Consider the following 24,524-nt stretch of genomic DNA (forward strand, 5'->3'; position numbering starts at 1 on the left):
GTCTGAGAGAAGAAACCCTTTTTCTCAACGGAAGTCTTATTTTCCAAGTAAAACCTTTGGCTTTCCTCCCGTGGCACTCTCTGTTTTAGAAGCATTACCACTGCAGTTTAATTATGTTTGCATATTTACTGCTGCAGCCACCCGGGGGCATCACTTGCCTCTAATTACATTTTTCATTCCCCAGACTTTGTAATGTTTCTCAACAGCAGTAGTCTCAATAACTCAAACATACGCACACATGCCCACATGCCAAATGTTCTCGACACCAAGCTTTTAGAGTGGCACACACAATAAATTGTGTAACCTGTAAATTGAATGCAATGCATTGTGTCCATTTGGATTTCAAAAAAAAGATGCAATCAAGAATAAACAAGGTGATGTGGTTGCAAAAGTGTTCACCACCTCTTATAATCGTGGATGTGGTTGTGTTCAGAGTGACCCAGTCACATGTAAACTCATGTTCAATGAAAGTTTGCGCACGCCTACTAGCATTTAAAGTGCCTCTAACACCCAAAAAAGGTCAGATGTTCACGTAAGCTTTTCTTTACTTTTTTTTTTCTCTCTAGCAGAAGCCGAAAGGTTTTGAGTTGCAATTTCAACTGTTCATATTGAATGAAAACTTTTTTTTGTTTGTCACCTGTCCCATCTGGAGAAATATTTGCTAGATGGGTCGGGAAAGTCTGTAAGTCGTCGCTTAGAGAGTTTTCCTGCCCTTCTGAGACTTTTTTTTTTTAATCGTTAAGTTGGCAATAGTCACTCAACGTTCTTAAACTGGTTCATCTCTTCTTTATGCCATGTGGTTGTTTAAACATTGAGGATGCGCTTTGAAGCACACAAAAATTCTATCTAAAAAATACCAACAAGCAAAAGAGTCATCCGCCCCTATTCCTCCCTTTTAATGCACGTTATTAGTCATGTGAGCCATCATTTGTGGATGTTTAAAGTGGCGCTGTCCATTACCTGCGGTGCTGAAAGTGCTGACTCTAAACGGCAACCCACTGCAACATTCTTTTCAAACAATAAGTCCATGATATATATACCATTTGCTATGTTCAATATTGGGTTTGGGTTAAAGCCAGGAGCAAACAATTGGTCCTTGCAAGGGAGTTGGAACCAAAAGTATCCGTTTCCTCCACCGGCTCACTCTGGTCCGTACGCAGTGTTGCGTTCCCCCCCGCTATCCGCCGCCTCGATCCCCGAACGCCACCTACGCGACTTTCGTACGCTCGCGGAGCTATTAAAGGTTAAATTACGTCGTGGGCGTAGTGTCTACTTGTAATGGCGACCGTGCCGGAGATGCGCCGAGCTGTGTAAAAATGAAGCGGAGAAGAAGTTATATATCTTAAAGCGAAAACGCCGAGGCTCCTCCCGAGGAGGACTTTGCGTCTACAAACGTCGCCTTCGAACGTGGTCAACTTAGCCGTGCTTTTCGAACGCCTGTGCACCCCCTCCGCGATGATGAAGCTCAAGTCAAACCAGACCCGGACGTACGACGGGGACGGCTACAAGAAGCGCGCCGCCTGCCTGTGCTTCAGGAGCGAATCGGAGGAAGAGGTGAGTCCGAGGATGTGGCGAGACAGTCGGGCTAACTTTAGCATTAGCACAGCATTAGCCTCAGCACTAACTGTAAATGAATATAGGCGTCAACAGAGGTGTTGTATTTTTTACAAGTGGTACCTTCCAATAACTTGTATGGTAACTAGTCTCTGTCGTTTTATGATATTGTTATTTCAAATGTGTATATATTTTCCCGAGAGTTATGTAAGCCTCTTCAGTATTAGGTTAGCCACTATTAGCTTCGAGCAGATGCTAATGTTCTTCTGCCGGCCGGTCGGCCGACCGGCTCTCGCCCAGCAACCGAAGCCGGCAGCCCGGGTTGTTGTGCTTTGTGACTCGCTGTCATTCAAGCGGCAGTCGAGATTGTTAATGGTCCAATACAACAGCATTACCTCCTCTGTTAAACGAAACTGCTAGTGGTGCTAACACGACAGGTACCCAAGTGTTACTTATGCTGACCTTAGCCGATAGACAACACAGGAGATAATGATGCACGCTTTGGTTTACATTAACGTGCATTTGTTGTTGGCTGCTAAGCAAGAATGTTTATCATCGTTCATGTGACATGTCCTCACGCCCTTCTTTGTTTGGATGATAAATGGTCAACCGTGTGGTAGACCCTCGCTCAACAACCATAAGTGAGCAGAGGCGAGTCGAAAAGCTGATGTCAAATCGACAGCTGAGGTTGCACAAATATTCCAACTCTGTGCTTGGATACATACATATTTTGGTTGGGGAATAATCCTGACTCTGCTTGAAATACTTATTCAACTTCATTACTCAAGGAAAAAGTACTCCATGGCCATCATAGGTAGGAAGGTAATCCGGTGCTCAAATGGAGTCACCTGTAACTATTCTCATGATTTGTAACAATTTGGTGTTACATCCATGAGTTGCCACACGATATTTATCAATGGTTGGCCTCCCCCAAAATGCCTGCACAACAAATGTGTCATTGTGTGAATACATAGCATCCATTCATTCAAGACCATTAAGCCACCCCACTGTCTGTTTGCAATGCTTTTGCAGGTGCTGCTGGTGAGCAGCAGTCGACATCCCGATAAATGGATCGTTCCCGGTGGGGGCATGGAACCTGAGGAGGAGCCCAGCGTTGCTGCTACTCGGGAAGTGTGCGAGGAGGTGGGCTTTCAATGTCATCATTATTTGGTCTCTGCTGTAGATTTGTAAAAATGCACAGGTGAACTTCACGCTGGTCAGAAGAAAAAAAAAAAAAAAAGTATTTTTTCGATGAAAGGACCCCACACACACACCGCCCCTGACGAAAAAAAAAAAGGGTGTTTATTTTCTTTATCTATTTCCTCTGTACTGCAGAATGGATGGAATGGAATGGAAAGCAGTGCAGTCAATGTCAGGCCAGTCAATCTTTAATTTAGTAAACTTCAAAACCAAATTTCCTGTTGAGATTTCAGTATTTGGGCTAGTTTATTCTTTACTCACCACTGGTTCTTTCCGCATACTCAACAAATACGTTTTACTGAATAACCCTCAAGTATAAGTTCTGTGAATTTTTTTTATAGGGAGAGGAAATTTCCAAGAGAAGAAACTGCTTTTTTTTCCCCCTCTCAACAAGTGCTACTTTTTCAAGCCTTTTTTTTCCTCCAACAAAAGTTTGACAGCATCTTTTTTTATACAAGGAAACCTTACACTGAGATTTGTTCAACTTTCCTAACTAAATTTCCTATTGAGATCAGCGGCTGACATCTTCAGTATACAAGATCCCAGTCAGGCTTTGTTCACCCAAAGCTGGTCAATACTTTCTTTATTGGAGGATGCTTTCAATCAACCACAGGAATTAGCAACCTTCTAGATTAACACCTACAAGAACCAGTATCTAGTCACAGATTTAAATGAGTCTGCTTACTTGATGTAAACAGAGAAGGTTGACAGAACTATACAGCGTTTGACTTTCGAGGTTGACCTGTCAATTGCTTTTACTCTGGTCCAAATACTTTGCAGTTAAACCCCTGTTTCAACTGCTATGTTTGCTTGCTCGGGCAGAGCCTAGCAACATGTCGCCAGTGCCATTGTGGTCATCATGTTACACAGCAGTGTTTGGGTGTCAAACAAGGTCAGCCGGGATTCAGCTCAAGCCATCTTTTACAAAAGTTTTAGTGATGAGATTATTATTTTATTTTATTATTTTTATATTTATTTTTATTTTTTTTGTTACAGTAATTTTCTGAAAGGATTAAATAGCAACTAACCTTAAAAATGATACAATCGGTTTGTGTGCGTGAAGCCTGCTGTTGCCATTATAGAACCCTGGCAATTTAGGCCTGTTACATTTTAACCTGACCACTGATAGAGACAGGTGAGAAAATATTTCTTGATACATATTAAAATTGCATTCGCAGAGGCTACTCGCTTATATTTTTGTCTGAGCGAGGGTGTGTTTACTTTCTCTCCCTCTGAAAGTAAGCCGGTATAAGTTTCATCTCACCCGTGACCCCATTGAGGACAAGCGCCATAGAAAAGCAGTGGAGCCCGGAGGAAAGAGTCATAAAAAAAAAAAAAAAGAGTCCAATGTTTACCACAACAGCATGTCTAGGCCAACACAAGGAATCAATGTTAGAAAATTCAATATAGCATACCATTGCTAGGTAGAATGTACAGTTATGCCCGCCGGTGCATTTTCAATCGCTTTATTGAACAAACGGCAAGAAAACAAAAACGCAATAAGCACAGATTTGTACGCAAGCTGCCAGTGGCATCGACTTAGGCCAAGGCAATCGGCCGTTAGCCAGTTAACAGCCAAGTTTTACTTGTATTGCAAAAATCAACTCTTTGTGTCTACAGATCTTTAATAGCTGCAGGTGTTTCCAAAGAACTTAACCACAGTGTAAAAATGGAATCAAAAGAAGGCTTATTTAAGGATTTTTAGCCACTACGGAACCCTATAACGCATTTAAGGATCACTACTTTGTGTTGAGGCTTTGTTGGGGAGGATAAATATCCCAAAGACAAAGCTTGAGGTACACCCTCGGCGCAGAATGAATTGCACGACTTTGAAGACACGTTGGCTTTGTCGTCTGTGTTCAGAGAAGGGTAGCAATTAGTAAACAGTTGGGAGTGTCCCGTTGTGCAATCGATATTCCGCCTTTGGGAGCGCTTTCATCTGCCACTTTAATGGAGTATTTCTGGAAGGTACGCGGCGCTATTCACGTCGTTGGCATTTTGATCGGGGCGAAGACACTGAATCCTCTCGCCCTCGCGGCTGTCCGTCGTTTGGCACCCTAAAAAGGCCCTTCTCTGTGCCATGTCCAGCACAATGCCGGATGCTGATATCATCGCTCATCCTGGCTCCGAGCGCTTTGTTTAGTTGCAGGATGCTGCCAGTGCATTTCCACCCGGCTTCTAAAACTGTCAGCTTTAGTACAAATGCCGCTCTAGCCCGGACTGTCACTTTATTTTTTAGAGATGTTCATTTGCAGAAGTGGAGACAACAGTAAATAGTTCCTCTGTCAGTAATCTCTGTTTATGTCTGACTTCATCTAAGCAGACTAAGGATGGCGTTACTTTGAAATGTCACCTCCATGCCACACATCTTACGGGATGAAGTCGAGCAATGTTTCATCCTCGGGACCAGATTGGGAGCCTAAGTTCATCCCGCTTGCCGGCTGCCCCCCCCCCCCCGTTCCCCACGTACCACATGATCTTTCTTGAAGCCACACTGCAACACTGACACCGCAAGTGCCGTCAACAGTTATTTATAGACTGTTACTGGAAGATGAAGAAGCAGCAAAAAGACTGACCTTCCGTAAACCTCCTGTCAGAGCCGACGTCTACCTCCATGATTGATTTGAGGCCGTTGCCTCTTTATGAAGCTGGTGTAGTTTTAGCTGGGTCAGTTTGAACAGGAAATGTCAGTGTGAATACTCACTTGTGCTTATGTTTTTATTCGGCAGGCAGGCGTGAAGGGGACATTGGGTCGTTTGGTCGGCGTCTTCGAGGTGAGCCGCTATTTATTTGCCTATAATGTTTGGCTCATTAACCCCGTGTTGTTGTGTGAACTGTTTCCTTTCCTTTCCCGCCTGACTCGCAGAACCAGGAGAGGAAACACCGAACCTTTGTTTACGTTCTCATCGTGACAGAGGTTCTGGAGGACTGGGAGGACTCGGTCAACATCGGTAAACGGCACAATTGTTTACTTGTGGGATCAGTGCGGCTCACAGGCTGTCACACGGCACCCTTGTTATACCCACCCAGAACTTTTTGGAATTGTAAACAGGCTATGCACATGCCAATTTTTAACATATTTATTTAAATGCAAGCTCAAGACTGCACGTTGGTGAGGACAAATTAAGAGGCACATAAAAATGATTCATTCATCTAGGTGAGGACACTGATCGCATGAACAATTTGTCACAATCAATACTTCAAATGATTTAACCCTATGGGAAAGATGTAAAAATCAACATCCAACATCTTACATATATGAAAATGTTAAATATTATTGTCACTTCGAAACCCTTTCCAGGAAATCACAATTTGCCATAACTGGTGAGCTATTTTTAGATCAGGCCTGCAGACGGGTCGACATTAAGCTATTAAAAAGATTTAAAGTGGGAGGGATAGTGGAAATCAAATATTTACAGTCACTGTTGCAATGACACAAAAAATATGGAACCATTTAAACATTTACGATTGGAGGCCTTGATTGCTTTCCGGGCATATTAAGATAATGGTTCAGGATGTTTGGTTTTTTTTTCTTTTTTTCAAGATAATCAATTGTTTTTCAATTGTCTTTGTCGCCAACAGGGAGGAAAAGGGAATGGTTTAAAATAGACGATGCCATCCAGTTGTTGCGGTGTCACAAGCCCGTGCAGGCCACGTACTTCGAGGCTCTCCAGGAGAGCTGCCTGACCAGCAACGGGACCCCATTGGCGGCCACCATTGCCCCCACCTACAGCATCAACCAGAGCTCCGTCTCAGATATCAGATAACTAAAAACCCAAACTGAACACCACCCCAAGCACCCGCCACGCCCCGCCACGCGCCCCCCTCCGCACCCTCCACGTCAGGAGCTTTTGGCCACCACTTGCGCTCTTACTTCTTCTTCGACTATGTCTGCTTTGCCTTGCCAACACCTCGGCGACGCCGCGGTGGCGCAGACTGGATGACGAGTGTTGACGGAAACACCTTGTGCATTTTTCACCTCCTTTTGGTTTTGTTTTCTTTTTACTGAACCCCCTTGCATGAAAACAAAAGACCCCCCCCCCCCCCCCGCCTTTCCTCCGCGATGCACCCGTAGTGTGTTAACTGAATGGAAAAAAACAACTACTTTTTACCGTTGTCATGTAAAAGTGTGTATCTCTCTCGTGCTTGAACCAGAAAGGCTTTCGGCGGTCCTTTTTTAACTAGGTGCCCTGTTTTTCAGACTTTTCTCTATGCTCCCTTGTTTCTTTGGATTTTAGGTCTTTATTTTATTTTTATTTTTTTTTGGGCCTCCTTTTATTATGCTCGTCCAACCATAGTTTGATCCTCTCCGGAACTCGGCTCACTGTCACACGGTGTACGTTCACTCCAAAAAGGTAGTGGAAAGAATGTCAACATTACTTCACCTGGAGCATCTTTTTTTTTTTTTTTTTGAAACGTACCCCCTCCTGTGATCGAGTGAAATGTTTTCTGCCGCACGCCAAGGGTCAAAGTACAACCATTTCAAAAACCATGCAGCGCATATCCTGTTTTCCCTCCTCACGTTCTGTTTGCTTCAGTTGTTTACATTACAGGTGTCTTTAGTGGGCACGTTTCCTTTTTTCTTCATGGATCTTTCCTCCAGATGCCAACCCAGGAGGCAGAAATCAGTACTGCTCCCGACGTTTTTTTTTTTTTTTTCTTTCCCAATATAACAACTGTATTAGCTCGCTTGCGTCTTTGTGTGTTAATTTATACTTGGACACGCAATGCACACAGAAAGTCGCAGAGAGTCTATTTGGGTGTGCTGAAAATCGGGGCAGGTTCATGTATTTAATCTGCACCCCACCCAATATGACATTGAAAGTAAGAGAATCAGCAATGCTGTGTTTGGCAGCTTGCGGCGCAAACCAGCCTTGTACAGTTAGACTTTGTTTTTAAAATGTAAAATGCGTTTTTTTTGTTTTTTTTTTGATACTAGCTTGTTTCCGTTTGTTTCTCTCTAAACGTCTGGCAAGAGTCTCTTAGCCGCGTCACGAAAGCCGCCGGCTCCATACTGTGAAACTGGAGGCGCTGTTGTAGATGAGCACGGAAGAAGTTTTTACTGTAAATTGTTTATTTCTGTATAGATCAACGGCGAGCATAAAAAAAAAGGTGTCATTTCAAATGGGAATGGATGAAGTGCCAGTCAGCCGTGGATCATTCTGACCGGTGACTCTGAACGAGCTAAATGGTAGAAAACGGATGAATAGATCACTAGAAAGTAACAAGCCCAAAATCCACTGTGGTTTCACATGAAAGGGTTTCTGTCAATGGTTCCCCCCCACCCTGGGTTTTGGCCGTCTGTTCGTCAAAATCATCATTTGGATTCATGCTAATTATTAGCTGCTTATCGTCTTCATCTAGCGCAGGTTTTATGGTGACCGGATGGCCATCACCGTTTACCCCGTTTGGCTCTTTGCGTGCAAGTTGTCGACACGGAATGTTGAAGCCGACTCGCACTTTTTCAACCTCTTTGGTAGTATGAAGAGCATGACGATAGTGCCGTTAAAGGGAACTACGGGAAGCGTATGAAAGGTGCTGACCCGGACTTAGGGTGTGGAAGTTGAGCCACTGAGGGTTTTTTTGGGAGGGGATTTTCTGACGTCATATTGCCGCGGCTGTGTTGAAGTGGAGAGCGTAAAGGCTGGTGCCGATAGAGACAGAGCAAGTTGACCTGTGCTTCCAGAGTAGTAACAGATGGAAAAAATATGCAGTTGGTGTCAATGTCAACTTGCTGAATTGAGCTCATTTTCAAATTTCTGAAATAGTCTCGGAGGCACAACTGTAAGTAGCTGTGTCAAAGGAGATAGCAAAAAAAAAACTGGGACCAGGGTGTGACATGTTTCCAGGGCAACCCATCATGTGAAACCACATTGACAACTTGAAACCTGTAGCTGGCTTCCGCAATGATAATGACTGAATTTAAATGGGCTTCCTCCACTCCAAAAGTGTCAAGATGATTCTCATTTATTGCCGCCTAATCAGATAGGCGCGGTGGGCAAAGTCTTACGTTTACGACACCTTTCTCAGGCCTGTCATAAGGTTTCAGCCCTTCATCTGAATGTGCAATTAAGTCACTGAGGGCAATGACCTCGTGCCTGCCGGGATGAACGAGTGAAGTCTAAAGAGGTTTGATGCTGACAGGTGTCATGAGGCTACTGGACGATTCATATCCACTAATTTGTAAATCAGTCATGTTGACATGCTAATATTTTGTACATTGCTAACAGAACACTTAATCGAAAAGGATTTGTCAGCTTTTTTTTCCCCTTTAAATTAACAGGAGGCACCAAATGGTCTTTACCCATGTATGACATAAAATGACGTCTTACTTTATTTAGGAAGGTGTCCGATTTACCAAAGGTCGTAGTACACTTGTGTAGGAATTGGCTCAACCTTGTGGCCAAATTGGTTCAACTAAACTCAATCAAGTTTAGTACCTGTTTGCCTGCTGATTCATATCATACCTAAAAACGGACTCGAACATCCTCGCAAATATGGCAACACAAGCACTTCCTTCTTTTCAGCCGACAACCATCAGCCTAGAAGTTACATCCCCGTGCTTTTGTGTTCAAGTGTCACTGGACTTTTTTTTTTTCTTTTTGTTTGGGACTGTAGAATAAAAACAGTTCAAGAAGACTGAAGATTGTAATATAAATGTGCCAACAATAAAACACCAGTATTTCACGTTAAGTCTCTTGTCTTGTCTGTCCATGGCCAACTTGGCTCAACCTTTTAATCAAGGTACACCTGGTCAGTAGACCTCTGCAAACTTGCGGTTTATCACCCACAGATTTCAAATTTCTTTTTAATATATTATTTGAGGGTCAGCCTCAGTAACGGGATAGATACACTTTAAATTCAGGTTTACAAGAAAGTAACTATATTGTTGCTTATTTTGTCCACTGGAGGTCGCACTGACGCTCAATGAATATGAATGATTTAATACCGAATACAGTATCACAAAATGTCAAAAGCTTCAGTTAAGTTCCAATTATTATCGTCACACATGCATAAGAGGGAGATAGTCTCATTTTTGCAGTCTTTAGCATAACCCGATTGGGCTCGAACCTACGTAACTGAGTTACCAGCTCAGTGGCCTAGTAGTAGAGTGTCCCCCCTGAGACTGGAAGGTTGTGGGTTCAAACCCCGGCCGGGTCATACCAAAGACAATAAAAATGGAACCCATTGCCTCCCTGCTTGGCACTCAGCATTTAAGGGTTGGAATTGGGGGGTTAGATCACCAAAAATGATTCCCGAGCGCGGCGCCGCTGCTGCTCACTGCTCCCCTCTCCCCCAGGGGATGGATCAAAATCACATGGGGATGGGTTAAATGCAGAGGACAGAGCCCTTTGAGACTGCTTGTGATTTAGGGCTATATAAACTTGACTTGATTGATTGATTGATTGACCTTCTAGTCTCAGGGCAGACACTCTACCACCGGACCACTAAACAACCTGATAACTAATAACAGGCCACTACTTTTGGGAAAAAGCTTAAGTGAATGTGAAAAATGCCACACCCCCACCTGATTGGCTGGTTGGTCTGTGACGTCACTCAGACACTCCATTAGGGACACCGCCATTTTTAGGTGTACCTAATCACAGGTCACTTCATTAGGGAAAAATCATGGTCAAAAGTTAACAAAAAGTGAAAAGTGCCACACCCGCCCTCACCCCCACTTTCTGATTGGCTGGTTGATCTGTGACGTCACACGGACACAGGTGTACCTAATCACTTCATTAGGGAAAAAATTTAAGTAAAAGTGAAAAGTGCCATACCCGCCCTCACCCCCACTTTCTGATTGGCTGTTGGATCTGTGACGTCACTTGGACACTCCATTAGGGACACCGCCATTTTTAGGTGTACCTAATCACAGGCCACTTTATTAGGGAAAAATCATGGTCAAAAGTTAACAAAAAGTGAAAAGTGCCACACCCGCCCTCACCCCCACTTTCTGATTGGCTGGTTGATCTGTGACGTCACACGGACACAGGTGTACCTAATCACTTCATTAGGGAAAAAATTTAAGTGAAAGTGAAAAGTGCCACACCCGCCCTCACCCCCACTTTCTGATTGGCTGTTGGATCTGTGACGTCACTTGGACACTCCATTAGGTACACCGCCATTTTCAGGTGTACCTAATCACAGGCCACTTCATTAGGGAAAAATCATGGTCAAAAGTTAAAAAAAGTGAAAAGTGCCACACCCGCCCTCACCCCCACTTTCTGATTGGCTGGTTGATCTGTGACGTCACACGGACACAGGTGTACCTAATCATTTCATTAGGGAAAAATTTAAGTGAAAGTGAAAAGTGCCACACCCGCCCTCACCCCCACTTTCTGATTGGCTGTTGGATCTGTGACGTCACTCGGACACTCCATTAGGGACACCGCCATTTTTAGGTGTACCTAATCACAGGCCACTTTATTAGGGAAAAATCATGGTCAAAAGTTAACAAAAAGTGAAAAGTGCCACACCCGCCCTCACCCCCACTTTCTGATTGGCTGGTTGATCTGTGACGTCACACGGACACAGGTGTACCTAATCACTTCATTAGGGAAAAAATTTAAGTGAAAGTGAAAAGTGCCACACCCGCCCGCACCCCCACTTTCTGATTGGCTGTTGGATCTGTGACGTCACTCGGACACTCCATTAGGTACACCGCCATTTTCAGGTGTACCTAATCACAGGCCACTTTATTAGGGAAAAATCATGGTCAAAAGTTAACAAAAAGTGAAAAGTGCCACACCCGCCCTCACCCCCACTTTCTGATTGGCTGGTTGATCTGTGACGTCACATGGACACAGGTGTACCTAATCACTTCATCAGGGAAAAATTTAAGTGAAAGTGAAAAGTGCCACACCCGCCCTCACCCCCACTTTCTGATTGGCTGTTTGATCTGTGACGTCACTTGGACACTCCATTAGGTACACCGCCATTTTCAGGTGTACCTAATCACAGGCCACTTCATTAGGGAAAAATCATGGTCAAAAGTTAAAAAGTGAAAAATGCCACACCCGCCTTCACCCCCACTTTCTGATTGGCTGGTTGATCTGTGACGTCACACGGACACTCCATTAGGTACACCACCATTTTTAGGTGTACCTAATAACAGGCCACTTCATTAGGGAAAAATCATGGTCAAGTGCCACTCCTGCCCTCACCCCCACTTTCTGATTGGCTGGTTTCATCTGTGACGTCATATATGGTGATATATCTGTGATATCAACCAACTCATATAACATAATACACATACATATTGTGATATAAAGCAGTTAACCATATGTCTGATTTTTGTTTTATTTTGGAGAGTATACAAAAACAAGGAATAAAACACCAGACAAGTTTTAACATAAATGTGTCATTCATAGTTTTCACGGTGACATGACGGTGGTGGTTTAAGAGAGAATTAAAGTCGAAAATCTCTGCATCTCGTGTGAGGCGCTTCAATAATATAGATATCAGTTATTTTTCAAATATCACACCTCCATCCAAAGAGGATTTTTTTTTTTCCTCCCAATTGACTTGTGCTACCCAGTGGACATATAGGTTAGGTATCTGATTTTGACTTGCGCTTAAAAAGATGACAAGCATGATCAGTTAAGAGGATGTTTCTTCTTCTGCTTTCAAATAAAAGACAAAGAGCTTGATCTGTTTTGGATTTTCTTTATTGAACATAGCAAAAGTCTACTGAGGCTGTTGTCCTCTTCCGCGCCCAAAGCCGCCTCTCTGAAAAGAGAACAAGAAAAAAGGAGGTAATTTTTTGTTTTGGTTTTAAAAAGGCCTTAAGATTTGTGTCATTGAGACTTATGTTGGTAACTCACAAATTGGAACTCTGTGGCAGCTCCTGCACCAGCCTCTGCTTTCTTGTCAGCACCGGCTGAAAAATAAGAAATGAGTAAATCATCTTCATCCTTGACTCACAAGTCTATTTTGAGTATTATCTCTTCAACACCATTATGATATCCATGTATGTAACAATAGAAGTTGTGCAATACATACGTGGTGCAGCAGATCTCCTGTATGCATCTCGGTCAGACTCTCCACGGTTAAAGCGGGCAGGCCTGTCTCCTTCTGCTCCTGCAAGCACATGATTGGTTCATTGTTATTTCTCTAGCACATTGGCTATAATAATAATAATAATAATATATGCAATGTATACTGTAATATTTATGATTTAAGGGTTAGGTTCAGAAACAAGTGGATTTTTCTTGTAAGTTTATATGAAAGTCTAAATAAGCTGTGTAGAGAAGACACGTAGGTTTTAAATATTGCTAAGAGCAATTTTTGGGTTTGTCAAAATCTTGCATTTCATCACACTGAACTCTAATGCATGCAGCTTCTCACAGCTGTGACACAGCCCCGACAATTTGAAATGTAAGAATTCATGAATATCTAAATCTTTGTAATTTATCAGTCTTACCCTTGGGCCTGGGCCTGGCGGTCTCGGGGCGGGTCTGGCGACGCAGAGTGGCGGGCACGATCTCCGAGGGCAGGTGAAGGAAGTCCCGTAGGTACTGGATGCCCTCGTTGGTGAGGTACCAGTAGAAGTGGCGCCAGGCAAACTGCTCCTTGACGTAGCCGCACGACTTCAGGGACTGCGCAGGCATTTTAAGTTCAAATCAGTCAGGACGAATGGAGGAATTCGAAAGGTACATCCAAAAGGTCATATGCCTCACTCACTTGCATCGCTTTTATCATGAAACACAAGGTTTACTGTTTGTTTAGTAAATAGGAGTCGATCATTCCCTCCAAGCCTTTGAGCAGTGGTGTTGAGGCATGGAAATTGCCTTTACGAGTCCCACACTCACCTGCATTGCCTTCATAACATGAAGGTTGGGCACGTTCCTGTCGGCAAGCTCGGGATGCTTGGGCAGGTGGACGTCCTTTTTCGCCACCATGACTCCCTCCTTGAAGAGGAGCTCGTAGATGGCAATTCGATTCTTCTTGGGCATCAGCATCTGCTCAAAGAGGAGAAAGAGCGCCATTAGCATGCTAGCCTTGTCGGTTCACTCGCATATTGTGTCTATTCGCCAAAAGATAAGCATTCGACCCAAAACAATATCAGCGACTGTCACATTTTGCATAAAATAGACAAACATGACGAGGAGGACCAATTCAGCCAGGAAAATGGCAGCCATTGGTGAACATCGTATCTTCTCGTCTTTATATCAGCGGGGTTCTAACTGTCACGCTCGAAATACATCGATTGCTTCAACCCAAAGGGATACAAGAGTTGGATGTTGGCCAGGGATTTTTATTAACACTCGCGATGTTCCAGATTAATGTGGATTTGGACACCGGTCGTATCTTTACCTTTGCGTTTGAGCGAAGACCGGAGCCGGAAAGAACGGGCGTCGTTGACAGGAAGCGTTTATTGTCTCGCTCAGAGCCTCTTTTCATATGTCGCCCTCATTCGGGGTGGAGTAGAACTGCAAAGAATTTGCGGCAAAAAAAATATAAATACTATGAGAAAAATAATGTATTTATCGTGGGTGTTGTAATGGAGAAAATGTTGGATTTTTGATAAGTGAGAATTTTGGGCAATTTTTAATATGTTTTGCATTTTTATTTCTTGAAACCCTAACTGTGATTGGTCTCAGAACAATGAATTGTCAACTGAGTAAATAGTTTTAAAATAACGTGCCAAATCACAAATGTTCATATCGAAATGTACACTTTACCATGCAGTCTGTTCTGGACCTAAATAAAACGTGCATTTTCTTTCTCATTGTGGATTATTTAAAAAAATAAAATAAAGTAAATGGTATAAAACGCTGCGCTTCCCTCTCAGCTTCCCCTGAGATTGCGTGTTACCTTGTTTCGAAATCACCGTATATAAAGCCTACTTTATTTTTGAAGCAGACAAAGAGCTTCCGGGAAATGCGATTTGTCCACTCTAGCTTGTAGTCAGCCCTCTCGACCCCCCCCCCCCCCCCCCCCCCCCGCCCCCCTGTGTCTGACGATGCTGCCCGTCTTGCAGGACTGAAACGATCAAGTGGATCGTGCTTGTTGGTATGTATTCTTTTCAAATCAATCATATGATTATTATCTATTAGCTGCATGCTGCAATCATTTGACGTGTGCTGTCAGTACGATTAAAACGAAACTTCGTGGAACGATATTGCCGGTGCCCTGTGAGAATGAAATCCCAATACAGGTACACATGAAAAAGAAGAATGAAAATAATAATAGCAATCATCATAATATTAATAACTATATCATAACACTTTTGTAGGCATTATAAATTGGAGTGGGTTTCTGGGAGGAGTCTTTTGAGCCAACGCGATGTTCTGCTGCTGCCGTGTCACTAGTTTCATTTTCCATTTAAAGTAATTCATTACAGATTCATGAAAGACGATTAAATCGAAAGCACGAGTACATCTTTTTTTTTTAAATAATTTGTGCAATCGCGTCTGACCTCCATGTCGAGCCTCTCGGTTGGGCTCTGTCCGCGGTACTGAATTGTCTCAGCATAGGCCTATTGCACGCAATGTTTTCGTAGCTCACTTTTACATTGGTGATGTTTGTGGTGACATTTCACAGTCGCACGCATGTTAGGATGATTTAACCACTGCCATGCGCCGAATCCCTGTTGCTCATGTTCTTGCATATTCTCTGCATCAGTAGCTGCAAAAATGACAAGAATAAACGGTACATGTTTGTTGATTACCAGCTCTGACATTGTACATGCATTTGATTATTTGGTATGATATCAATTTTTTAAAATATATATATCCTAAGTCTTTTCTCTTCCTTTTTCCCACATTTTTATTCATTCAGTCAGATAGGGATTAAATTTCGGCACTCATTTTACTTGTCTTTGCTGATTGGCTGAAAGTAGTCACATGGTTCTACCACTTAACTGTATCCATTTACTTACTAAATACAGTATTTTTCCTTACAATTAAATAAAAAGATACATGGTTGCATTATTTGTGATCTGTAGTCTGGAAAATTATTTAAAAAATATTTTTGGCGTAATGATGTATTTGTTAGGACTTATCAAAGGAGAAGTATCTCATGGGATGAATTGACTGTCATGTTATTCAGTTACATGAACAGACAGGCAGGGCGTCACCGACTATTAACGTAATTGATAAGAGTCAACCCCAAAGTTGTCTTTTTTGACCTTTCCGTTACTCACGAGGGACACAATCATCCCATTCTGTGTCTCCTGAGGTCAGAGTGTCAACATCTGCCACTCACTCTTCTCTTCTTTAAGACTACTAAAGTCCCTACAGACTGTTGGGGACAAATTTCGAGCTAATTCTGACAATTACAATAGTTGTATTGGGGAACTTTTGCATTTTTGGTGACATTTGTGTAGGCAGCACTTCATACACATTACCAGCACCAAGTAATCACAGATGTGCCGCTTATCTGAAGCTAAGGCGAACTGGTGCAGCCAAAAACAACAACAAAACAACAACACAGCTCTTCTTTCCTTTTGGCTTTGACATAATAGCATGGATAGTTTTATTATTAATAGAGTACGGTGGGGGCCATTAACAGCTCATGTCTTCATTGTACTTAAATGGACGTGTTCTGAGGCTATGTATTGACTACATTACACTGAAAGGCTTCAGCCATCCTTATGTACACTTACAATATAACTTATATTAAATGATTCATAAGATTCATTGATTTCATGCCAGCAGCTGTTTGGGCTGAAGTGTTCTTTCAATGTAACCGCAACTGAAGATGGCTTCTATTCTATAAACCTCATTGTCATTTATGGTGATGTACTTATTTGATTCAATTCAAGAAATAACTTACAGTAACCGGAGAAAAGGAAAGCTTGGTGTTGCCATGGTGACACTGCAGGCAATTGATTCTCATTGGTGTGAGGAAATGGTTGATGACTGACAAATCAGTTCACATAGAATTTTCTTCTTCATTTTGAAATTGCCTATCAATATCAAAGCGATGAGCCTCAAGTTGAAGCCACTCTCTGCTCAAATTTGCAATGTCATAAATTAGCTCGCACAATGGAGGGAAGGAACACAGAGGTCAGATTGAGCAAGCCCACCCACCCAGGGGAAGAGATCTGATTAGATGACACGCAGATGGCAAGAACATCTGTCTCTGAGTGCTTGTGTGTGTGTCATCTGTATTAGACATTCTCAATCAATCAATGAATCCATCAGAGGTTAGGTTTAGACAATTTTATGTGTCGACCTTTGTGGGAAGAGTTTTAAGAAAGGCCCTTTTTGTTTGGAAGAAGCCATGCATTTGAAAAAAAAAACCCCCAGAAATAACATCATGAAGGCCTAGTCATTACTATTCTCATAGTTGGCCCTCCCCCATTTTAATTGGCAGCCAACCCGATAGTGATTCTGTGCCACGTCACCTTTGTCTCCCCTCGTTTTTTTCCTCCTGTGATCCTCCCTTGCTAATTATTGATGGCTTGATGCGTCTTTGCAATGAAATGGCAAAGTTCACTCTTGCAGTGTGTGTGTGGGGGTGTGTGTGTGGGGGGGGGGCATATGGGTGTGTTGAAGGTGTGTTGCATAGCAGCACAGCTGAGACGAGCAGCAGCGACGTTCTCGAGGTGGTCTGTAATATTTATACATGTATCTTTTCTCATCCAATGTCTGTTTTGAAATGATTTTTGTATGATACTTGCTGAAATGCGAACTAGTGTTTTGCACGCCCGCCTCACAGTTCTGAGGTTCGAATCTTAAGTCAGAAACTTTTTTTGTGCATGCTGTTGTGATAAAAGTGTCTTCAAATCTCGAGATGAAACTTTTTTTTTTCAAACCTATCCTAGCTGCCTAGCTAGCACTACTGAGTATTTATTGATTGATTGATTTGTTTGTTTGTTTTGGGGGATCTTTATGATAAATACGAGATGAATCGTGGAGGCTCACTTAAAAGTGATTCCCAAGAGGGTCTTTGCACTGCCTGGTGCTCAGCACTAATGAAATATTTAAAGCCAATAAAATAGTCAGACGGCTAAAAATTGTGATTAGAAATTGTAAGTCCTGTCAGTAAGATTTTCAACTAAATGGCAGCATACGTATCTTGTAATGGCAAAATTAAAATGTGATATCCAGCAAGTATTTTTTTTCACTATTCTGGGTTTGAATCCCTTGAGCGGCGTTCTACCATAGACCCGCGATCAATTCTTGACCCGAAATATCTTTAGTGTGACGGCTTTTATGACCACGGTATATATCTCTGCAAGCCTTCTATCTGTACAAACATCTCCTCCACCCTCTGTGTAATCAGCCTCTCAAACGCTGCCTGGAGCTTCAAAGGACTTCCGCCATGGTTTTTCATACTGTTCATATGCTCCAAAGACGTTATTATGCTTTTTATAGTCTATATATAGGTCTTTTTTGGGATATACATAAGGCAGATCCAAGTACCTAATTCCAGTTGAATGTTAGTTACTGTGCCTTTGTGCCGCTTGTCTCTGTCGTGTAATGTGCTTGAAAAATTGTGAATCCACAAGCTTGCAAAAATCGAACAAAAGGTTGGGGGCTGCTTTCTCTACTCGTCCAGTTTAAAGTCATCCTTAAGGAGGACGTCTTTTACATCAAAACCAAACCTGAGGAGCTGGGAGGCGTAACCAGCTTCACACCCAAGCAACACACCCACCAAGTACCCCCCCCCCTCCACCCGACCTCCTCATTTCACCCCCCCCCCCCCCCCCCCCCCTGTGTCCCTCTGGCTCAGCGCTCTGTCAGAACCACTCAAGCTAAACATCGCGGGATTATCGCTCCCTCGCTGAAATACACAAACACACACATTAGTGCTTTGGGTCGGTTCCGGTTCCTTTCCTCGCTGACTCTTGATGGTCCAAATCGGAGGAGGTTGTTGTCCCAGACCACGTGTCTTCTTTCTCTCCTGGCTGCAGCCTGGGTCGCCGCGAATGAAAGACTGGGGGTAAGCTTTTGTTCAGGCAAGGGGGCTGTGTTGGTCTTTGTCTGGTTGAGTTGATGCCTTTAGCTCACCGTATCGTTAGTTGTGTGAACCCGGTGTCCCTCGCGAAGATGTGAGCAGCATCGCCTTTGTTGTCTTCTGTGTTATCTTCTTGGTAATGGTGGAAGAAGTGGAAGAATCTGATAGGGTTACGCCAAACAAAAGCCTCCTCTCGGTGTGAAGCTCTTGGATTGAGCCAGTGTGATAAACACTGTGTCTATTGTGGCCCAAAGCCACCAACTGGATTTGGACCACAATTTGTCAATGGAGTGGATTTTAGATTTGGAGGGGAAATCTCGCTCGCGCACTCTCAGTCCAGTGGCATCTCTCTCGCCCCCTTCATTGTCAAACGTGTCACGATAGTTGACCCAAATACCCACAGTGCGACCGCCCCACCCCCAACCCACAGATCTTTCAAAACACACAATTCCCTTTGTATTGTTTTGCATCTTCCACACTTATCTCCAAATATTCTTCATTTTTGCATTCAAATTGGGGATGGGCCGGACAAATCAACTACGACTTTCAGAGATCCAAGTTTTAAAAGGGTCCAATGTGACCGGAATACAACACAAGGCTTCCTTTTAATTTGTCAAAGACTTGTTTTAACCTCTTCCATTCAGCTCCCTCTGAAAGATCAAACCATACTGGTCAGATTTGTCCTTTGAGATTGGGGTGAGAACCGATCAGAGGAAACCATTTCCACTCAAATTTACTGCCAAGTATAATTTCTTGTCTTTAAATGTACATGCTGAGGAGTCTAGATACAAAGCCTTGAAAGAAGTTTTAGTAGGATCTTAACGAACACAAAATGCAATCCATTGATCGAACAGACCTAAATTTGAGAACCTAATGTTTTATTCTGTTTTGCACTTGTTTTTGCAAAATACTAAGGTGCTTTTCTGCCAATTTCAGACTGTCGACTTTGTCCATGGAATAAACATTTGCACAATGTAAAGTGTTGGATGACAATGTTGGAAGGGATATGGTCAACCCTTGAATCTCCTAATTAATCTGCAACATCAGGCTTGCGCGTTGTTGACGACACGGTGACTCTGCAAGTTTCGGCTCCTCTTGTCCCCCAGGAAATGTCACAGTGAAGATGAATAGCCGGATATTGATCTTAGCCCAAGGGGACTGGAAACGTACGGAAAGTATTCCAGGGTGAAGAAGCTGCTTGTTTTCTTGATAGTTTCCGCTCTAAACTGAAACTTTGTACTGTTATCAGCTTGCGCACAATTAATTGTGCATCGTTTCAGGATGAGACCAAACTAATCCAGCAAAATAATATGCAGATATTTGCTGATATTTTCAAAGCAGCTTCACCTGTGAAGGAAATACGAGCACAATATCAATTTACTAAGTACACAAACCCAGAGATTAAAATATGCAGTGCGGCATTAGAGAGAATCTTCTTATGATGCGGGATTTTTCATATGCGTTCTCATCTCGTCCTTGCAGCGCTTGAGAGGAGCTAACAAAGACGTCGTTGCCCCACCCCAACCGCCACCATGTCTGGCGCCTTTGACGAGTCGGCCAGCCTGGAGGAGAACACCGACAGTTTCTGGGAGGTGAGAACGACGGGCAAATGAAAGCTTTTGGTGATTAGCCGCCGCCGGAGCATCGAATAAACTCTCGGTGAACCGGCCTCAGCCGGGAGCTCCGTGGAAACGGATTAATATCATTATTTTTCATACTGCATGTGGCTTATGCGTCTTTAAAGTCATAAATACACTCCCTTTAGGACTCAGATACCTGTTGTAGTACCTAGATTGACCTGTGAAAGGTGGCATGATGGCAAGACTTTCAGACTGGCAAAAAAAAGTGTTTACAATCATTCGTATTGAACAAGTTGTACATTTCTGATTGTCAGTCCTAGCTTTTCCCGGTTTGGGGGGGGGGGGAAATCTCCCATAATACTTCCTACACCACAGGATCATTAGCTTAACCTTTCAGACACATGATAATTGGGACTTTGCTGACTTAAATTGAAAGTGAGGAAGAATGATTAAATTTGGCCTGATTTGTGTACCCCGAAAAGCATTATGTGTGTTTTCACGATGACGCCAACTAGGATTTCCGAGCAGAAGCAACCCACTTGTAACTGGAGTCGCCAGCAGTCATCCATTATTTATGATAGCTGAACTGTTGAGCAACAACGAGGCCATGCAGCAAATTTGTGGGTTTTCTGTATTCCAGCAAAGTAGGAAGACAAAAATCTTGCATCGCTAACAAGAATCAGATCAAGGTCATTGAGGCATTGGCGGGCCAGATCCAGCCCACGGGCCTTTAGTTTGACACCGGTGTTCAATATTGAGAAGAAACTGCACGTGCCCTCCCACTCTGCAGTATTCTGTCATGAAGCTCATCATTCAGCAGTGCGTTTCGCTGGAGCAGCAAAGGTGTCGTCTTCCACCCTGCCATCATTACATCACAGCGGTTGGCTGCATCGCGGCGCTGCAGCGCTGCTGACTCAGCTTTCTGCCATGCCGACGATACGTCTGCGGGTGGAACTCAAGCACTTGTCCAGTTCATTTCAGGCAGGGCTCATTCAAACACCGTCAAGCTGTTAAAGCTCAAACTAGGGACCATTTCCAAATATTCACCTGTTTGAACTTCTTGTACGCACGCGGCCGTTCAAGATATTGATGTCCATATCGTCACTTTTGAGTTGGAATGTTCTTTTCTATTGGAAAGGTGGGGAACTACAAGCGTACTGTGAGGCGAATCGACGATGGTCACAAACTCTGCAATGACTTCATGAATTGCATCCAGGAGCGAGCTAAGATCGAGAAAGCCTACTCCCAGCAGCTGACTGAGTGGTCCAAGAGATGGAGACAGATGGTGGACAAAGGTCAGAGGTGTTGAAAGCTCACAGGTCTACCAAATGTAGCGCTTCAATGACCATCTCTCTGCACCAGGTCCTCAGTACGGCACGGTAGAACGCGCTTGGATGTCGCTGATGATGGAGGCAGAGAAGCTGAGCGATCTTCATCATGAAGTGAAGAACAACCTGATGAGCGAGGACTTTGAGAAAGTGAAGAACTGGCAGAAGGACTCATACCATAAACAGATGATGGGAGGCTTTAAGGAAACCAAAGAGGCTGATGAAGGATTCAAAAAAGCCCAGAAGCCCTGGGCTAAAAAGTTGAAGGAGGTAAGGGAACCTGAGGGCGATACTGCTGTGCCCCACTATCAGCTGTGAACAACAATGTTGGAGATTATTTGGTTCTTTTCTTCTTATGACCCTAACTATCGCCCCACTTGACCATTACCCGTTTACAAACATTTCTTTTGTCATCTTTCCCGTCAGCTTGAAGCCGCCAAAAAGTCATACTACGTGGCCTGCAAAGAGGAGAAGCTGGCATCTTCCAGGGAGGCCAACGGCAAGAGCGACGCCTCAGTGACTGCCGACCAGCTGAAGAAACTCCACGAGAAAGTGGACAAGTGTAAACTGGATTCACTGAAGGTGAGCACATGCAGGTACTTCTGTGACCTCCAGTCTTAAGAGCAGAAGGTGAATTGTTGTTATCAACGTTGTTAATGTGTGACTCACTCCTGCACCTTCACCTCTTCTCTCTCTCCAAGTCTTAGTTAAGACTATAACTTCAGCAAAGACCTGCTGTCCTTTGACCTTTGAACCATTGAGCGGTGATTGTTTGGGCTTTTTTTTGTTCAGGCCAAGGAAAAGTATGAAAAAGCTCTGGACGAGCTTAATAAGTACACACCTCACTACATAGAGAACATGGAGCAGGTCTTTGACCAGAGTCAGCAGTTTGAAGAGAAGAGGCTGAGCTTCCTCAGGGAGGTGCTGCTGGACGTCAAGCGCCACCTCAACCTCACAGAGAACCAAAGGTTGCTGACCGAGTCAATCACGATAACTTTTCTTTCCAACTGACATTGGATGTCTTTGCACAGATATGCGTCAATGTACGAGGAACTTGAACACGCCATCACGTCGGCCAGTGCTCAAGAAGATCTACAGTGGTTTAACAACAACCATGGCCCCGGCATGCACATGAACTGGCCACAGTTTGAAGTACCGTCATTGTGTCGCCATCAGCGCACCACCCGATGGCAGCGTTCTGATCATTTCGACTGATTTGTTTGACAGGAGTACAACCCAGAGCTTACCCACAGCATCACCAAGAAGGAAAAGTCAAAGAAAGCCAGCGATTCCATCATGTTGACCAATGTCACGGCCACAGTTGACCAGGCCCAAGCCGGAGACGAGGGAAAGTGAGAAAGTCTTCTTCTGAGGATCCCCAATTGACAACAACTGTGGGCAGTGATGAAACAAAATGAAAATAAAAAAAACTCCAAGCTGGAATGTGCCGTTACTTACAGAGCAACTCATAATTGCAGTCGATATTTTATGTGAAACGATTGTACCAAGTAAGAACAGCACAAACCTTCTCTTTCCTTGGCCAACAAAGATATATAGTTGACACAAAAAGTACATATCAGATCAAGATGAACACATCGGAGGTTCCAGGACAATAAGTCTCTTCTTCTTTGGTCTTTCAGCATGAGCAGCTACGAAAAGAACCAGGCGCACAGGGCTTCCAACGAGTGGTCGGACGAAGACCAGACGGCGCCAAACTCGGCAGGCGACACCAACGGCGCCGCTAACCCTTTTGACGAGGACTCGGCCAATGGCGTCAGAGTGCGAGCGTTGTACGACTACGAAGGCCAGGAACAGGATGAGCTCAGCTTCCGAGCAGGTACTTGTCACGTGATAACCAGACCGTGTATTTGTTGCTTCTTACTGTTTTATATTCTCAACCAAGGTGACACACTGACAAAACTGGAGGAGGAGGATGAGCAGGGCTGGTGCAAAGGTCGCCTGGACAGTGGCCAGCTGGGTCTCTACCCGGCTAACTACGTGGAGCCCATCTAAAACTCACTGCCATGGACGCTGGGGAAAAACTCTTAACTGGACTGAATCGTCCAAGTGTGGATGCACATTTTTCGAGCTCCCGGTTTCCCCATTCGCTATCGTGCAACTCCTAATTTTGCATTTCTATGAGACGCACGTTCTTCAAAGCGGTGCCTGGATTAGCAAGAACGAGCTATGCATTGTGCATTCCGTGTATATAAATTTACATTGTGTTTTTTTTTTACCATCTGGATGCTTGTACAGTGTTCATACCTCTTGTTTTCTGTCATTGTGAGTTCTTGACATGTTTAGCCTTAAAGGGAGATTCCAATTTGAGATCTTACGCTACAGACAGGCTTCTTTAGCAGTCACGCTCACGTTCAAAACCTTCAGTGCACCTAACGCTTGTTTTTAGAATGTGGGAGGGAATCTAGAACCACAAAAATGTGCTGGCAAAAAAATGAAAATGCTTTGACATTTTTACGCTGAGTTCAGTGCTACGGATGTGGAGCGGTGTCTGTATGGATTTCGTAGACTTCACACGGAGTGCGTTACCTGAGCTGTGCATGTCCAGAAATGTGCAGCCGTGAGACGGCAAGATCACGTGGCTTCACGCTGAAGAGTTCATTTGCCGCCATAACAACCTTGTATACAGAGCTACTTTTAAACAATAGCCACTTTTGCCTTTCGTTTATATGAATACACATTTTGGTCATCATTTCTGGGCTTTGTGGTTGAGTACATTTTGTGTTTAAATACTAGTGTTAGTTTGTCATGATTCATTTATTTGTAGCCCATTTTTGAAATTTGAAATGTTCCACTCATGTCAATCTATGTCATTGATTAGCTTCCCAAGACAACATACATTTTTAATCATCATTTGATCGAATAAATACTGTATGTTTGTATCTGTCTTTTTTATGATTTTGAATTATACTGAGTCTGCACGGAGGCCGTT

At 43.5% G+C, this 24,524-nt stretch overlaps 3 protein-coding genes across 7 annotated transcripts; 2 read left to right on the forward strand and 1 right to left on the reverse strand.

Moving 5' to 3' along the window:
- The first annotated feature begins 1,180 nt into the window (after positions 1-1,180).
- On the forward strand, positions 1,181-9,442 carry nudt3b (nudix (nucleoside diphosphate linked moiety X)-type motif 3b). Its single transcript, XM_085924617.1, has 5 exons — positions 1,181-1,554; positions 2,587-2,697; positions 5,484-5,528; positions 5,621-5,705; positions 6,337-9,442. Exons 1-5 carry the CDS (start codon positions 1,456-1,458, stop codon positions 6,519-6,521), a joined length of 525 nt encoding a protein of 174 aa, XP_085780743.1. The 5' UTR covers positions 1,181-1,455; the 3' UTR covers positions 6,522-9,442.
- A 2,967-nt stretch (positions 9,443-12,409) lies between these two features.
- Positions 12,410-14,220, reverse strand: rps10 (ribosomal protein S10). 3 transcript variants are annotated; one of them, XM_085924867.1, is made up of 6 exons: positions 14,074-14,220; positions 13,569-13,718; positions 13,181-13,355; positions 12,774-12,837; positions 12,582-12,601; positions 12,410-12,486 (listed from the first exon to the last, which is right to left on the reverse strand). In XM_085924867.1, coding segments are annotated over exons 1-6 (498 nt in total). In that variant the 5' UTR covers positions 14,161-14,220; the 3' UTR covers positions 12,410-12,484. The 3 variants fall into 3 exon arrangements, with proteins under 3 accessions (XP_085780993.1, XP_085780991.1, XP_085780992.1); XM_085924865.1 differs by having other exon boundaries at positions 12,582-12,637; positions 12,760-12,837; XM_085924866.1 differs by lacking the exon at positions 14,074-14,220 and adding an exon at positions 13,858-14,024 and having other exon boundaries at positions 12,582-12,637; positions 12,760-12,837.
- On the forward strand, positions 13,367-24,422 carry pacsin1b (protein kinase C and casein kinase substrate in neurons 1b). Of its 3 annotated transcripts, none has more exons than XM_085924863.1 (10): positions 13,367-13,409; positions 20,149-20,258; positions 21,385-21,541; positions 21,609-21,844; positions 22,001-22,156; positions 22,367-22,542; positions 22,606-22,726; positions 22,802-22,926; positions 23,215-23,411; positions 23,478-24,422. In XM_085924863.1, the coding sequence occupies exons 2-10, from the start codon at positions 20,199-20,201 to the stop codon at positions 23,585-23,587; spliced, it is 1,338 nt and encodes a 445-aa protein (XP_085780989.1). In that variant the 5' UTR covers positions 13,367-13,409; positions 20,149-20,198; the 3' UTR covers positions 23,588-24,422. The 3 variants fall into 3 exon arrangements, with proteins under 3 accessions (XP_085780989.1, XP_085780988.1, XP_085780990.1); XM_085924862.1 differs by lacking the exon at positions 13,367-13,409 and adding an exon at positions 14,711-14,772; XM_085924864.1 differs by lacking the exon at positions 13,367-13,409 and adding an exon at positions 14,711-14,772 and having other exon boundaries at positions 21,463-21,541.
- Positions 24,423-24,524: the final 102 nt, after the last annotated feature.

This window comes from Syngnathus leptorhynchus, chromosome 11 (genome assembly GCF_054491065.1).
Source record: "Syngnathus leptorhynchus isolate UIUO chromosome 11, UIUO_Slep, whole genome shotgun sequence".
Taxonomy (NCBI): domain Eukaryota; kingdom Metazoa; phylum Chordata; class Actinopteri; order Syngnathiformes; family Syngnathidae; genus Syngnathus; species Syngnathus leptorhynchus.